Raw genomic sequence first — 16,503 nt, 5'->3', positions numbered from 1 at the left:
GTTTACTGGGACTCAGGGTCTCTGGTGTGGGGACATGTTTACTGGGACTGTCAGGGTCTTGGGTACAAGTAAGTTTACTGGGCCACTTACCTTGACCATGGCTTTCACGTTACAGTTAATCACTTTTGTAATTCTCTACAACAGAAAAGCAAACACCGACAATGTTGCATCAGACACTATGGGCCTTTTTCAATACCAAGTACGCCCAAGTTCGGACTTGCGTCCTTGCTAGTCTGGACTTCGGAAGTTCTCATCAGAGTATGAACTTCCAAGGACGGAAGGACACAAGTTCAGTCATTCAGCAATTTGAACAGCAGCGTCCTTGTTGACGTCACCTTCTCGGCTTGTTTGGTGTGGACACCGGCAGCCACCATTGCTAGGATTTTGAAAAGCGTTTTAAACTGTTTTAAAGTAAATATCTTTACGTTTTCATTGCTTTTCATGCGGATAATTACCACAATTGAAACCAATTATGTGGCCATTTTATCCAAATAACATCTGTTTAGATAGATTATTTAGATAGGCATTTTCAATGGTGTTGCCCTAACAACCGTTAGCACAGCCGCTTGATGCGAAATGATTTCTGGGATATCCGTCTGTCTCAAGTCCACACAAGTCTGCTCCGATGCATCCTCCATAAAATGGGCAGAGCAAGAACACATCCTGGCATTTGATGCGGACTTGGGACTTGCGTACTTTTGAATTGGAACAGTACTTGGGCTCCGACTGATGACGTTTCACAAGGACACAAGTACGGACAAGTACGCATATTGGAAAAGGGCCTATTTCTGTATTTTAGACTTGGTGAGGAGAGACGTGAAGAGACAGAGAGAGAGAAAGAAAGAGAGAGAGAGGGTGTAATGGAGAGAACAGGTATCAGAAGAGGTGACAGTGGAATTACTGGTGTGGGAAACTGGTGGAGGGCTGTTCAGCAGACACAGGCGCAGGCACAAAAGGGTGTCTCAACATGAGACACCGGGGCTCCATGGCCCAGCAGGCGAAAATGTGCTGTGGTTCCTTTGCGGTGGAGGCCAGAGGGCTGGATGCCTGCAAGGATGGGAAGGTTGTCCACAAGAGTGGGACACAGGCATCCTGTCACGATGCGCAAGTCTTCATTGATAGGCGGGTCGATGAGGCAGGTGTGAGTGCTGCGACACCAGGCTGGTGCGCAATATTCATTCAATATTCGTCGAGAAGACCAGGGCTAGGGCTGCCGTATGCAGTGTTTTTGTGTCGGGGCCCCAGCCTGCTCCGACCAGTCGCCTCATCAACGCCACATAAGCTGTTAACTTCTTGCGCAGTGACTCGAGGTGTCGGTGGAGCGTGAGCGACCTGTCCAATGTTATGTGGAGATAGGTTGGTTCAGCGCTGCATGGCAGGAGTGTTCCGTCAATGTGCACGTGCACTCAGAGCTCACGTTTGGCTTCCTTGTTGTTAAGGTGAAAGGCTGCCGACACCGTCTTTGCCTCGCTGAGCTTCAATCTCCATTGCCGGAGGTATGCAGCTAGTGTCTGCATGTCCTGGCTCAAGGTCTCCTCCACGGCCTGCCAGTCTCCAGCGGAGTACACCAGCGCAAGTTTGTCTGCGTAGGCGTACTTCCTGAAGACTGTAATCGGCAGGTTGTAGGTGTAGATCTTATAAAGGAGGGGGGCCAGGACAGATCCCTGGGGGACACCATTCTTAAGGCGTCGCAACCTGCTTCACTGTCGCTACCGGTGGTGAGGGTGAAGCTGCGGTTTCAGCGTTTTTTTTTTTTTATTACTTTATTGCAGGTTTCATGGTTCATTTACAATACAATACGGTACAATATTTCCTGTGCCATGTAATAAGTTACGTTAGATGCGGTAGTGTGGAGATAACCTTAGGTCTGGCTATGCAGATTCCAAGAAAGATAACGATAGCTAGTTAGCTATCTTACCGGTCTAGTAGAAAAGTAGCCATGTCACCATGCGACTTTATCCCATGAAACTCCATAAACTCCGTCCAAGGAGCAAAGACTGGCCCGATATTTATCTGACTTTTGCTCCTTCTTCGGTCACTGAGCTTTTGAGATTCGTATCGCACGGTTCGCCGGGGCTCAGGCGGAGAAGCAGAACTGCCATTTTACCAAACGTTAAGCTGAAAAGAGTGAGCGGAAGTGGACGTAAAAGCTGCCGTTTTATAGTCGCACACTCATTAACCAACATCTATAATGCTGCTAATTCATGGAAGTATAATGTTTGCTGGCTACTGCTAATCTAACAGTGGTGAAGCTATAATAGTACCTGGCAACCCAGCGCGCAGTACCAACACTGTAATACTATTGGCTGGTATGATATCAACAGTGTCATTGTCGGGCCGTCAAAATTTCATAATGTAATAATTTCAGACAAAATATAATTTTTTATGGAAAAGCAATACTTTTACTCTCCAGCCTTCACAAAGCCCTATGGATGTTTTATTTTTTATTTTATTTTTTATTTTATCCACATATTACATATTATACCTTTAAAGTCACACTGAAATGAAAAAAGCATTCTGTCCCATTTTGGTTCACATAATTGGTCATAGTGTTCACCTATTCAACGATGTATGCCCAAAAAATTACAAAATTCTACTTTTGTTGTAATCTTATATCAAAGTATATAATGTCTTACTTCCTGGAAAATGGTAGGTCACGTGCAATGACGTGAGAATGGGAAGAAACGTGGAATTCGCCCTTAATAACATTGATCCCTAAGGAAGACAAAGACGCAGCTAAGTGCTCTTCGTATAGACCAATTTCACTGTTGAATACTGGTCATAAAATAATAACATCTATTCTAATAGAAGGACATCATCCCGGATATAATAGAAAATGATCAATGTGGTTTCATACCAGGTAGGCTACTAGCAGATCACATCAGACGGACTCTAAATATAATAGACTATGCAAAAAAATAACGTTAGACACAGAAAAAGCTTTTGATTTAGCGCTATGGCCGTGTATTTTTGAGAGTACAGTATAAAGTTTTGGGTTCCATTAAAACTTTTGTAAGTGGATACAGGCAATGAATAAAAACCCTATGTCTAAAGTAAAGGTTAACAGTACACTCTCAAGAAGATTCCCCATTTATAAAGGGACAAGACAAGGAGATTCCCTCTCACCAATTATACTTGCAATTTGTATAGAAACACTTGCAGAAAGTGAAAACAAAAATATTAATGGAGTAAATATAAAGGAACAACAACACAAATGGTCATTATACGCTGATGATGTCATTATATGCTGATGATGTCATTATACGCTGATGATGTGTTTATTTAACTTCCCCTGAACAATCCCTACCAAGCTTGATGGAAACAATATCACAATATATTGTAAATATTCAGGTTATAATAATTTAAATGAAAATAAGTGTGAAGCCCTTATACCAAATAAACAAATAAAGACAGATTTCAAAGACAGATACTGTATAACCCGGGTCCGTATCCTTTTCCTACCCCCACCCTACCTCTACCTGGACCCATGCACACTCACACACACACAGACATACACAAGTCCTGGGCTCAGATCCCCTTCCCCTCACCCTAACCCGGGTCCGTATCCTTTTCCTACCCCCTCCCTACCCCAACCCCTGCCTCTATCTGGGCCCAGGCACATTTATGCACACACAGACATACACCAGTGTTTGCCATGTCTCTCCTATGATGTTTTTAGCCTCTCTTACTCTGAAATGTAATTTAATGTAATGTATTGCTTTATAAATGTTCTTAGCCGGTAGACAAACATACTCCTGGAGCTTGCTCGATTGCCTTGTTGAGAGGGGTCAGGGAAGAATTTTTACAGCTGACTTATCTGGCCCCCGGTTGATTACTGCTTTTTTGCTTCCCTCTGGAATATGTAGAGGAGGGTCGTATGCCCACCTCCCTTGTTCTCTGTAAAGCGCAATGTGTTGCCTCTGGGTATGAAATGCGCTATACAAATAAAGCTTTGATTGATTGATTGAAAAGGAAGTGGGAGGGGGGTGAGTTCACTACATAGACAAAAACAGACAGGGACAAAACAAACATAAAATGGAACCCTGGCACCGGTTCCTTGTGCCACCTGAAAGCTAGGTAGCTTTTGTTAGTGACCGTTGTTCCAGACTGGTCATTAGGGCGTGGACTGTCCATCGCAATTGGGTGTTGCCGTGGTCTCACGTGCGTCAGTTCTCTTGGCTTGCCCTCCTTTTTTAAGAGAGATATAGAGCTATTTGGGATGTTGTCTTTTCCCAAATGATTTACTCTCTTAACTTTTCCCCCTTCTTCCTTTTTCCTCCCCTCCTCCTCTCCCCCCTAATTTTCATCATGATTCTCTCTCCCTCCACCTCCTCCCTCACCAAGTCAGTAATGATAATACAAAGAGAAGGAAGTCCATTTTAGACAGTATCATGATTAAAACAAATAGGGCTGCATTCAAATGTAAATAAATAAATAATAATAATATTAATAATAATAATAATAGGATCCAAATTGTTATAGCATTGATCTTTTACCCCAAAATATTATGCAATTATTAATTAAGAAGATACATTATTATACTTCCAAACAAAGTAGACAGTATCACAATATGAATTAGTTGCATTTATTAATTGAAGAAATACATTGAGTCCAAACAAAGTAGACAGTATCATGATTAATACAAAATAGGGCTGCATTAAAAAATAAAATAATAATATTAATAAGATACAAATCGTTATAGCCTAATCTTTATCCCAAAGTATACGTTAGTTGCAATTATTAATTTAGGAAATGCATAATTATAAGTCCAAACAAAATAGACAGTATCATGATTAGTATAGGGCTACATAAATAATAATAATAATAATCATACTAAGATACAGATGTGGGAACATAAGAATGTAACTTGCTGCAGCATTTCACGTCGCGGTATTTGGCAGGGAAATCCCGTTGGAAATCTCGTGGGATTTCAGACGGGTGTTATTTCGTTTTAGTGATGCACCACCGCCAGGTGGCGTCTTTGAGTAGATTTAGCAGGCTGGGCTCAGTGTTTTTCTCCTATAGTCTACGAATGAAGCATCATTAAATTTCACATTCTTTAATTTAAATGCTCTGTTGTAAAGCACTTTGAGCTGAAGGTATCTGTATGAAAGGGGCTATACAAATAACGTTTAATTGTTATTATTACCTTGTTCTCAAACACATGTTTTATCCACCTCGATGTAATTTAATTATTACGAACACCTATAATATATCTAGGCCTACAGTAGCCTATCTATCTCGGCAACTGACGTCGGGTCAAGACGTGGTGTCTGTTAAGTCAAATGCGCAAAATAACAGTATTGTAAATATATTTGTTAGTAAAGATATGGTGAACGTGGGGGTTTTGCGTTTTGTTTCTGGAACGCATTCAACTGTTAGGCTACTCGTAAACCCCGGAAGTAAATTTGAAGACAGGGCACCAGCTAATGTAGCCAAGTCTGAGCGCAGTAGGCTTTATGGCTTCAGCACGATACAAAGAAAAAATAAGCTTGATCGGAGGTGTGGATCCATACAAAATTGAAATAGTCGCCATGAGTAAAGATCACTCATTGCCAATCATATCCAGACATTAACTATCTTGTGCATAGCGGCAGGTTTGACAGTGAGACATCAACCGATAATTGTAATAATGCGATTATTGAAATGGTCTTGTGAACGCCTTTATCTGATTTCCAAAATCGGGGTAAGGTCCATAGGACGATTGTGGGTTTTCATTTGCACATAACTATATTTTAATAAAACATTGAAGTCCGCCTGTCAATGACTTTCCCTAAAATTGTGTTCTGTTGCACCCCCTATTGTTAAATTATAAATGAAAAAAACATACACAATATGTTGTTATTTGAATGATCTTGAATATATATATTCAAGATCATTCAAATAACAAAATATCGTGTATGTTTTTATTTATTTATACCGGCCGCCAGCTGTTCAATGAACGGCTATAGGGAATGCGCAGTTTCGCGCTGGCTACAGCCTATTATATGCACAGTTTCGCGCTATGTAGGCTATTATAAATAGGCCTAAGTATTATTCATTGAGGGAGCTTGGACTCGCTGGGGAATGGTGGAGAGACACAGAGCCTCCCCAGACGCGACATCTCCAGTTGGCTGTGTATTTGAGCTGCCGCCTCAACCGTGCGTATAAGAGCAGAGCGCATCATATAGCTACAACTAGTAGCCCATAGCCATTAAAACGGCTTATTGTTTTATTCATATATCAACTAGATAATTCGATAATAATGAATAGCCTAGTAGGCTATAAAATGAATTCAATAGGGCAAGCCTTAAGTTGTAGCCTAGGCTACAGTACAATCACAAGACGCATAGGCCTAGCCTATCGTAAAAAGCGTTGCGTTCTCATAGGCCTATATTAACTTAGATAATTATTAATTATGCTCAGGTCATAATGTCCGTTGAAAATAATTCCCTCTAAGCAGAATTTGAATAGTATTAAAATAGGCTAAAGTTAAATTTCCACATATTCTGATTCCTTCTAGGTCTATATAAAAAAAAACATTTTTCTAATGTGTAGCCTATAGGCGATGAACAAAACAGCCACAATGTAGCCTGCTTAGCGAGCGAGAGGGCAGTCTACCATAAAGTGTATAACCATAATGTAATATATCTAGACTACATGCATTGTGGTATTTCTTTATATAGCCAATTGTTTCTCAATAAACAGTTAAGTCATCCTCTGAGTCCGAATGTAGGCTAATAGACCGGCAGCTCTAAATGCCTTCACAATCAATGAGACATGGTTGTAAAAATGATGTTTTATTGATGAAACGGGTAAAACTGGAAAACATGGAGAGTCATTGCATTGATCGATGCAGTCCGCTACCAGCAAACACTGAAAATACAGGTCCTCCAGCGAACCTGGACTAGACTATTGTAACCCCCCCCCCCCAAATTATTTTATATTCAAATAAACTGGATGAACCGGTTTCCTAGCCCTGGATCGTGGGAGGGGGGTAGCCTGCGTTAGCGGGTTCTTTGCCATGACCGGCCATTGAATTTATGTGTTGCCATTCATTTAAACCACCATCTCATCTAGACTACTTCTGTTGCTGCATTTTTACATTTATGCTTTCATGATTTTAGAGCGCAATAAACATTTTCCAGGATTCCAAAAAGTCCATCCATTCATCCAACTTTGTTCTGAGCGCAGCGCAGGCTGGTATCTACTGTCAAGGCTCACGACTGATGCACTCCCTTAACACGGAGTGTTTCTGGAACGCATTCAACTGGTAGGCTACTTGTAAACCCCGGAAGTAAATTTGAAGACAGGGCACCAGCTAATGTAGCCAAGTCTGAGCGCAGTAGGCTATATGGCTTCAGCACGATACAAAGAAAAAATAAGCTTGATCGACTTGTGGATCCATATAAAATTGACATAGTCGCCATGAGTAAAGATCACTCATTGCCAATCATATCCGGACATTAACTATCTTGTGCATAGATAGCGGCAGGTTTGACAGTGAGTGCCTTCACATGCACAATATACACAATATTTTGTTATTTGAATGATCTTGAATATATATATATTCAAGATCATTCAAATAAGAAAATATCGTGTACGTTTTCATTTATTTATACCGGCCGCCAGTCGTTCCATGAACGGCTATAGGGAATGCGCAGTTTCGCGCTGGCTACAGCCTATTATATGCACAGTTTCGCGCTACGTAGGCTATTATAAATAAGTATTATTCATTGGGAATAGCTTGGACTCGCTGGGGACTGGTGGAGAGACGCAGAGCCTCCCCAGACGCGACATCCTCCAGTTGGCTGAAGAGCTGCGCGCTCTGGCCTCCAAACAGCCACCGGCTGCGCCCCTCGCAGTGTCCACAGAAGAATACCCCAAAAAAAATACCTGCATGGTGAAGACAAGCTGCAGAACTGTCTACCAATGCATGAAGTGCACCTAGCTGTCTGTGAGAGGCTATAGCAGAGGATATGTGCGAAGTGTATTTGAGCTGCCGCCTCAACCGTGCGTAAGAGCAGAGCGCATCATATAGCTACAACTAGTAGCCCATAGCCATTAAAACGGCTTATTGTTTTATTCATATATCAACTAGATAATTCGATAATAATGAGTAGCCTAGTAGGCTATAAAATGAATTCAATAGGGCAAGCCTTAAGTTGTAGCCTAGGCTACAGTACAATCACAAGACGCATAGGCCTAGCCTATCGTAAAAAGCGTTGCGTTCTCATAGGCCTATATTAACTTAGATAATTATTAATTATGCTCAGGTCATAATGTCCGTTGAAATTAATTCCCTCTAAGCAGAATTTGAATTGTATTAAAATAGGAAATGATTCCTTCTAGGTCTATATAAAAAAAAACATTTTTCTAATGTGTAGCCTATAGGCGATGAACAAAACAGCCACAATGTAGCCTGCTTAGCGAGCGAGAGGGCAGTCTACCATAAAGTGTATAACCATAATGTAATATATCTAGACTACATGCATTGTGGTATTTCTTTATATAGCCAATTGTTTCTCAATAAACAGTTATGTCATCCTCTGAGTCTGAATGTAGGCTAATAGACCGGCAGCTCTAAATGCCTTCCCAATCAATGAGACATGGTTGTAAAAATGATGTTTTATTGATGAAAAGGGTAAAACTGAAGAGTCATTGCATTGATCGATGCAGTCCGCTACCAGCAAACACTGAAAATACAGGTCCTCCAGCGAACCTGGACTAGACTATTGTAACCCCCCCCCCCCCCCAAATTCTTTTATATTCAAATAAACTGGATGAACCGGTTTCCTAGCCCTGGATCGTGGGGAGGGGGGTAGCCTGCGTTAGCGGGTGCTTTGCCATGACCGGCCATTGAATTTATGTGTTGCCATTCATTTAAACCACCAACTCATCTAGACTACTTCTGTTGCTGCATTTTTACATTTATGCTTTCATGATTTTAGAGCGCAATAAACATTTTCCAGGATTCCAAAAAGTCCATCCATTCATCCAACTTTGTTCTGAGCGCAGCGCAGGCTGGTATCTACTGTCAAGGCTCACGACTGATGCACTCCCTTAACACGTCTCTTCCCAGACCATCAAGAGAATTTCAATATGAAAGACCTTGGGATTCCAGGAGTCAAGGCCGTTTCAGAGGGGGAGCGAAATTCCGCCTGCGTTCTCGCTCGGAGAAGGCGACGCACGCGTCCTGCGCGCAGGGGAAAGCTGACTACAATTCAGCTCTTGTCGCGGGCGGGCGCGCAGCCTAGTTCCATATGAGAACACTCCTCGGTCCAATTCCGTATAGTAGATCAGCCTGTGTACTTTCAACGAATGTATTATTAGACATAATATCATAATAATATATAAAGCCTTCAACGACCTCCTGCTGCCTGCCTGATGGTCTCAGGGCTAAAGAGACCGCACGATCATTCCTCTAGCTGCTTTGCTGCTAATGCGAGTTCGTCTCCGTTCCTGCCCGAGAAACAGAAGTTGAACTTATAGCATCAAAATAGCTACAGGAATCAACGTTGTAAAGTTAGCTATCTGCTTTTTAGCCACCGACAGCTACCGTTAATATTATGGAAGCTGCTGTCGTGAGCTAACGTGCTATCACGGTCTCATCGTGCAGCTTCACAGCCTGCTATTAGCAGACAGCATTAAGTTGACAAAATCACACTTGCACATCATTAGAATTCCAACCATTTATATGGGATTTATCATTCAACTAAACATGGAACCTGAATACTACCTGATATTTCAACCTGCTGCCATCAGTGATCGGCGCGTCTGCTTGTTTGAGTCATGAATATCTTACGCAGTTATATTCCATGTAGTGTCCCAAAACTGTTAAATCATTCCCCATGTAGTTCACTATGAGTCACACTCAATACATCCATGGTAATAGGGAGTAGGGAGTGAGTGAACCATTTCAAACACATCTCTGGTCATCTCCGTTAGCCATCTTACTCGTCCTGATGCCATGTTCCATATGAGAACACTCAGCCTATGTATTAAACTTCTACTTGTCCCGACAGTTAACAGATATAGACCCGGCGACAGTTACAGAGATAGAAACTATAAATAGATAGGCTTTGTTCGTAATAATTAAATTACAACCAGACAGACAACAAGGAGTTTGAGAACGGTAGGCTAATCTAATGTGCGAGCCAGCAATGGGTCAATGAGTGGTATTACTGCGCCCCTATGGGCAGGCGAGCGGTGGTGCGGAATGACGTAAAGCGCCTGTTAGAATACCGCGGGTCAAGTTACATTCTTATGTTCCCACATCTGTACAAATTATTATAGCCTAGTCTTTCCCCAAAATATGAATTAGTTGCAATTATTGATTAAGGAAATACATTATTATAAGTCCAAACGAATTACGACTTGTTAGTTGTGGGGAGACATTAGCCAACCATGAGTCAGGCATGATTCTAACCAGAGGAGGTAATTAATTGTAAAAAGACCAGAATCAGAGTGGCACTTAACTACCTTTAGTCATGATCCCTCATTATTTCCATTGATCATTGTGCTTTCCTACCTCCAGTTCATATAGCCTCTTGTCACGGTGTAAGCTACGGTGTTGCAATGTAGGCTACCATGTCCCCTTTTCCGCTCTGTCGTGATCTACGGAAACTCCTCTGCAGTGTCTTATGACCTTGTCAATGTTCTTCACTCGAATCCAAGGAGAAAAAAAAAGAGTAGAGAGAGGTAGGGAAAGGAAAGAGAGGAGAAGAGAGAAGGGGAAGAAAGGGAGAGACACTCCAGCTCATTGATATGAATCTTCATCTTCCTCCTGCTTTCTAGAAGCCTTTCACCTCGAGTTGCTTTATCACTGCTGTAGGGTTCGGGAATGTTCTAGTTGTTCTGTCTTCATTAAACATTTTCAACTTTGCTGGTGCCAGAATATGCATCTTGATGTTTCTGGCCTCAGTTGTTCTCTAACTGGTTTGTACCTCAGTCTTTGTTGTCTTATTCTGAACGAGAAATCATGATCCCAAAAGATCCATTCGTCCTTGTACTTCACCTCCTGCTTGCAGGAACACTTCTTTTCATGTCATATTCAAAGAAAGCAACAATGATGGGTCATGCAGAATCCTTCCGCTGTTTTGAACTTCGTTGTGCTTGTACAATGTGAAGATCTCCTGAAATTCAGAGAACTTCTCTGATCAGTTATTTTGACAAAAGCTGTCATGTCGCTGCCTTCACTTTTTTCCGCTACTTTGTAGATGCAGACGTTGTTCTGTCTGGATTGGTTTCCTAGATAGTCCATCTGATCTGTTAGAAAGTCCATCTGGGACATCAATGCTTCTGTCTTTTCTTGATCAATAGTCTTTGCATCATCCAGTTTACTCACTCTGGTCTCCAGTTCATCTATGCGGCCTTCTACCGACTTCATGTTAGTGAGCAAATCCTCTGTTTGTTGCATAATCATTTTAATGTCTTGCTCAGTGTTTTGGCGAAAGTCTTTCAGTTCATCTCGTAGTTCTTTAAATTCCTTGGTTAATAAGTCTTTCAGCTCACCAGACAATTGCTGAATCTTGTTTTTTTCCATCGTGATGTTTCTATCTTGTTCAGATTTCTTTTTCTTCCTAGTTTTCCCCTCCCATTTAAGTTCTGCAAATTCTTTCTCAGTACCGGCTGAGTGGAGATTCATTCCTTACAAGCTGGCATATTTTTTCCACCCTCTTTAGCGTTTAATCACGTTTCATGTATCAATTTCAGGAGAGCTTGTGAGTGGGTTCAATGAGCTGCCGTCATGGCCAAGATTTTTCTTTCGGTTTCGGACAAGCTTCACGATCATGCTGACCATGTGCCTGCCCGGCAGCAGGCAGAGCAGCTTAGCAGAAAAGCTGTCCTCGATGTCTTGAGTCATCAAAGTAACTTGATCTGCGGTCAAAGGATGTTAAGGATGCTCCATGCCTTGCAGCTGGAGTGTGAGAAGTCGATGGAGTTAATGGCCTCCCCCCAGCGCTCTTGTCTCCTTCAGACCTGAGGCAAGTCTGTCTGACTCAGCTCCTGGGGGGGCCTGGAGGAAGGCACAGTAGAGACTCTCACAGTCCGCATCCCAACACGGTTTGTAGCTATTGCGACGTCCGATTTTTTGGCCACTTTCACCAGTATGCCGCAGAGTTCCCGGTACGCCTTGTCCATGTTGTTGGTGTTAGGTGGTGGGAGGCACCTTGTGGATCTATGGGTAAGGAGGCGGTAGCGTTTCCAGTTGGCCTTTCAGAAGTGTCATCACTTCACTGGCTTGCTCGCAGGGCCGGCCCGAGGCATAGGCGAAATAGGCGGTCGCCTAGGGCGCCAAATGGCCAAGGGGCGCCTGGCCAAGGAGCACCAAAAAAAAAAAATTATTTTATTAAAATAATTTCATTCCGTAATCCCTACTGTCTCTATTACGCTTCGCAATGCGGTGCGGCGCCTCCGCCCAGCGCCGGGCGCCTCCCCCGTTAACAAATCGCGCAGCAGCACCCCCCCCCCCCCCCCGTCAACAAATCGCGCAGCAGCACCCCCCCCCCCCCCCCCCGTCAACAAATCGCGCAGCAGCACCCCCCCCCCCCCGTCAGCAAAACGAAACTGAAGGTGTTCCATAATCTCGCCTAGAGCTGCTGAAATGCTAGGGCCGGCCCTGCTTGCTCGGGACATGGTCCACGAGTTTAGGCATGGTTATCAGCGATAGTAGGTCCTGGAGGAGGATGACGAGGGCCTTGGTGGTGCAGGCCAGGTGCTCGACGACGTCCATTTTACTGGGAGTGAGCCCTTCAGTGTTCAGCTGCAGAATTCTGGGCTCCACTGGCTGCTCTCCCCGCCTGTGGCAGCCGAACACCAGCCCAGGTGGAGGCCCTCAGCTGAACACCAGCCCAGGTGGAGGCCCTCAGCCGAACACCAGCCCAGGTGGAGGCCCTCAGCTGAACACCAGCCCAGGTGGAGGCCCTCAGCTGAACACCAGCCCAGGTGGAGGCCCTCAGCTGAACACCAGCCTGGGTGGGGGCCCTCAGCTGAACACCAGCCCAGGTGGGGGCCCTCAGCTGAACACCAGCCCAGGTGGGGGCCGTCAGCTGAACACCAGCCCAGGTGGGGGCCCTCAGTTGGCAGGATTTGCTTCGCTTACGGTGGTTAATCGCAGCTACTGACGGGGGGCACCACGAAAAGGTGTCTGCCTCACCCCCCCCCAGGCTAAGTTAACGAGCGCCTAACTCCCTAAATGGGCCTAAAGATGACCAGTGACCTAAAGATGTAGGCTAACCACAATAAATGTGAGAGGATAATAGCCTATAATACATAGGCTATATATAAACTATCATGTAGCCTATTCTAAGTGCTCTCGTAGTCGTGGATGTTATATTACTCGCTATCACAATGCCATTCTGAGGTATTGCTGTTATTAATCTAAAATGTATCGTCGCTTTTTTTAAGAAGTTGTTCCTCTTGTGATATTCTGGGCTTTGCTGAGTGGTAGAAACTGTAGGCCTACACTCGTTTTGTCAAGAGTGCAGATCCAACTAGGCTAACTGATAATAAGATGCACTGAGTGACACCTTGCATTCACCAGGAAAGGGCAGTCAGGTTTTGCCGGGAATTAGGAGCAGATGAATGCATGACGGCACTTTTTAGCATGTTCTATAGGACTAAAGGAATTGTGCCATGTCTGGGCGATTTTGAGAAATCGATGTATTCAGTTCAACGCTCGAATGAGAGTAAGTCTGTTACAGACGACCAGAAGGGGGGATAACCCCCCCCCCCCCCCGGCGCTAAAAATGAATCAGAGAGGGAAATCAAAAGCACAGACATGGAAATCCCCTCCATCCTCCCAGGCAAACCACACGCTAAATCTAATATTGAATAACAATGTTTTCAAGGCAACTCATGTCTATGGTGAAAAATCAGCGATCAATTTTATTTCTATTTGTATGTTTTTACCAGTTGACAATCTGCCCCCCCTTCCCAGTGGCTGACGCATGGCGCATGGTCTGTGTGCAGGTAACGCCGAGGCCCAGTGGCTGACGCATGGCGCATGGTCTGTGTGCAGGTAACGCCGAGGCCCAGTGGCTGACGCATGGCGCATGGTCTGTGTGCAGGTAACGCCGATGTTGTGTACATGGGAAGGACAGGAAGCAGAGAGGGTACAAGCCCACAGGTAAATGAATCCATGTTACTGTTAATCTCCCTCCCCTCACCTGCTCCAGGTCTTTAGTGTGGAGGAATTTGCAGGGAATGTGGCTGGGAAGAGTGCCCACGTTGTTCACTGGATCAGACAGAGATTATGACATTTAGCAGTAGAAAGCAGATTAGGATCAAATTTTGATATGTCTGTTTGACCATGTATTCATGGACTATGAAACAATATTTTGTAAAATTGCACCTAAAACACCAATGTTCAGGTCCATAAGCTTCTCCTGGATGTCCTCATAGACGTTATCCTCTGTGAAGTCGGCTACAATGACTTCCACCGCCTGCCCCGTGGTTTCCTCTGTGAGACAGAGAACTGTTCAGCCACCTTTAGACTTGGTCATGGCAGTGTTGGTGACAATCATGGCAAGTATGGGATTCATGACTTTTTTTTTTAATACTACAGTACATTAATCTAGGAGGAGATATCTTATGTTTGAATGAGATCCTGTGACCTATCTCTTTGGCTGCCTGCTTCAGTTTCTCCTGGGTTCTGCTCAGGATGACGACGTTCATGCCCCGGCTGGCCAGCTTGTGGGGGGTCAAAGGTCAAATGTGTTAGTGATGGACGAGCAGGGTCAACGTCTGAACCCCATATTCCATACACATGAACTCCTGACAGACCATGGTGGCTTACCTCAATGGCATATGCTCTTCCAATGCCTTCTGATGCACCGGTGACAACTGCAGCAGTGAGAGAGAGAGAGAGAGAGAGAGAGAGAGAGAGAGAGAGAGAGAGGGAGGGTCAAAGAAAGATAGACAGATGGTCAGGTCAGAGGTATCCGTGAAGTACCCATTCTGAGCACTTGAGGCACTCAAAGTCCAAAGTCAGCAGTTGTCTCTCAGCTGCTGCTCTCTGTCTGCTCTCCTGTAGTCCTGTGCAGCTCCTCTGTGGCCCTTTTCGAATCCAGCTCCTCTTCCCTCGCCCCATGCACTCCCCCTCGGTTTGCGCGTTCACGCGGAGGCCGCGCCATATTAAGTGCCATCTGAAACCAATTTTGCGCCAAGTGGAAGTGGCTTATAAAACCCTCGGTAGCGAGTCTGCACCGATGCAGGCTTGATTGGCATGTGCAGCACTGTTAAGGCTCTGAAATGGAAGACAAACCATACAAATGTAAGTTCCTCATCAATCACACAACATTTGCATTGTACTTTTGATCAAATAGCCTACCGTTCTAGAAAACGGTAGATTGTGTTCATTTGATTGAAGTGGTGGATATTTACAGGGACTGTTGCGCAGACCAGACAGTTAATACAACTCAGAACACAACACAAGAAGCTGTTTACAAAAAAAAGAAACGGTACCAAAGAAGCTTGGGAGTAAGTATTATTTATTTCCATAGGCTAAGTCCGTGAACCTGCCACCCACCACAAAACACTCTCTTTTTACACGTAATGTAGACACTCAACCAACAAGCAACATTTCAGCGAGATAGGCCAAGAGACTTGTTCCTTCCTAACATTATGCAAAGTTTCACTTGTCCCCTTTACACATTTCACTGATTAGGCCGACAACCAAAACACCGGAATGCTTAAGATTCTTTAAAGATTAATTGCTTAAAAAAAAACATACCTCACTGAAATGTCATTAGGTGATTGTATCCCATTACTAGGTCTTGACAAATGATGTGTAGGCCTGATGTGGTGTGATTGCAGTACTCATGTATATTGTGAGATTATTCTGAGCAAAGCATTTGAACTATATCTTCCCTGACATTTCTCAACAGCTTCATCATCAAACAAATGGACCTGGAGGGCCAGGCAACCTCAAAGAAGGCCTCCAAAAAATGGGAAAACCTAAAGAAGAAGTACAAGGTAATTTTATTTATTTCATATGGACCTGTGTCTGCATACAGAGTGTTGTTATTATTATTATAAGACATAACATGCATATAGCCTTCTAGATGCTGCAGACATCCCATGCCTCTGTTTGTTTTAGGAGCTGATATTCACCCACCGGCTCTGGGACCGACCAGGGGGAGGAAACACCTGGAGCTTCTATGATGACATGCATGAGGCAGTGGGGTCAAAACCGTCTTTGACTCCACCCGTCCTCATTGCCTCATGCATGCCAAAGGCAAGTCCAGAGCCGTCGTCCCTCCCAGACCCGGGCACATCCTCCTCATCTGTTCCACCCTCCCTCCCTGGCACACCTGTTCCACCCTCCCTCCCTGGCACCCCTGTTCCACCCTCCCTCCCTGGCACACCTGTTCCACCCTCCCTCCCTGGCACCCCTGTTCCACCCTCCCTCCCTGGCACACCTGTTCCACCCTCCCTCCCTGGCACCCCTGTTCCACCCTCCCTCCCTGGCACCCCTGTTCCACCCTCCCTCCCTGGCACCCCTGTTCCACCCTCCCTCCC

General features: G+C 44.3%; 1 protein-coding gene across 1 annotated transcript in view; it reads right to left on the bottom strand.

Annotated features, from left to right (window-relative positions):
• The window catches only part of hsd17b3 (hydroxysteroid (17-beta) dehydrogenase 3), a gene marked incomplete at both ends in the record, with an annotated part of 28,995 nt that overhangs the window by 2,211 nt on the left and 10,281 nt on the right, over positions 1 to 16,503 (bottom strand). The window contains 5 exons of the mRNA XM_084456900.1: positions 91 to 135; positions 14,151 to 14,218; positions 14,336 to 14,443; positions 14,598 to 14,673; positions 14,780 to 14,826. Of these exons, the coding sequence (XP_084313026.1) occupies positions 91 to 135; positions 14,151 to 14,218; positions 14,336 to 14,443; positions 14,598 to 14,673; positions 14,780 to 14,826 (344 nt within the window). The remainder of the gene's footprint in view (positions 1 to 90; positions 136 to 14,150; positions 14,219 to 14,335; positions 14,444 to 14,597; positions 14,674 to 14,779; positions 14,827 to 16,503) is intronic.

Source organism: Borostomias antarcticus (assembly GCF_949987555.1).
Source record: "Borostomias antarcticus genome assembly, chromosome: 23".
Lineage (NCBI taxonomy): Eukaryota > Metazoa > Chordata > Actinopteri > Stomiiformes > Stomiidae > Borostomias > Borostomias antarcticus.
Note: the sequence above shows the minus strand (reverse complement) of the source record. Positions and strands in the feature narration are given on the sequence as shown.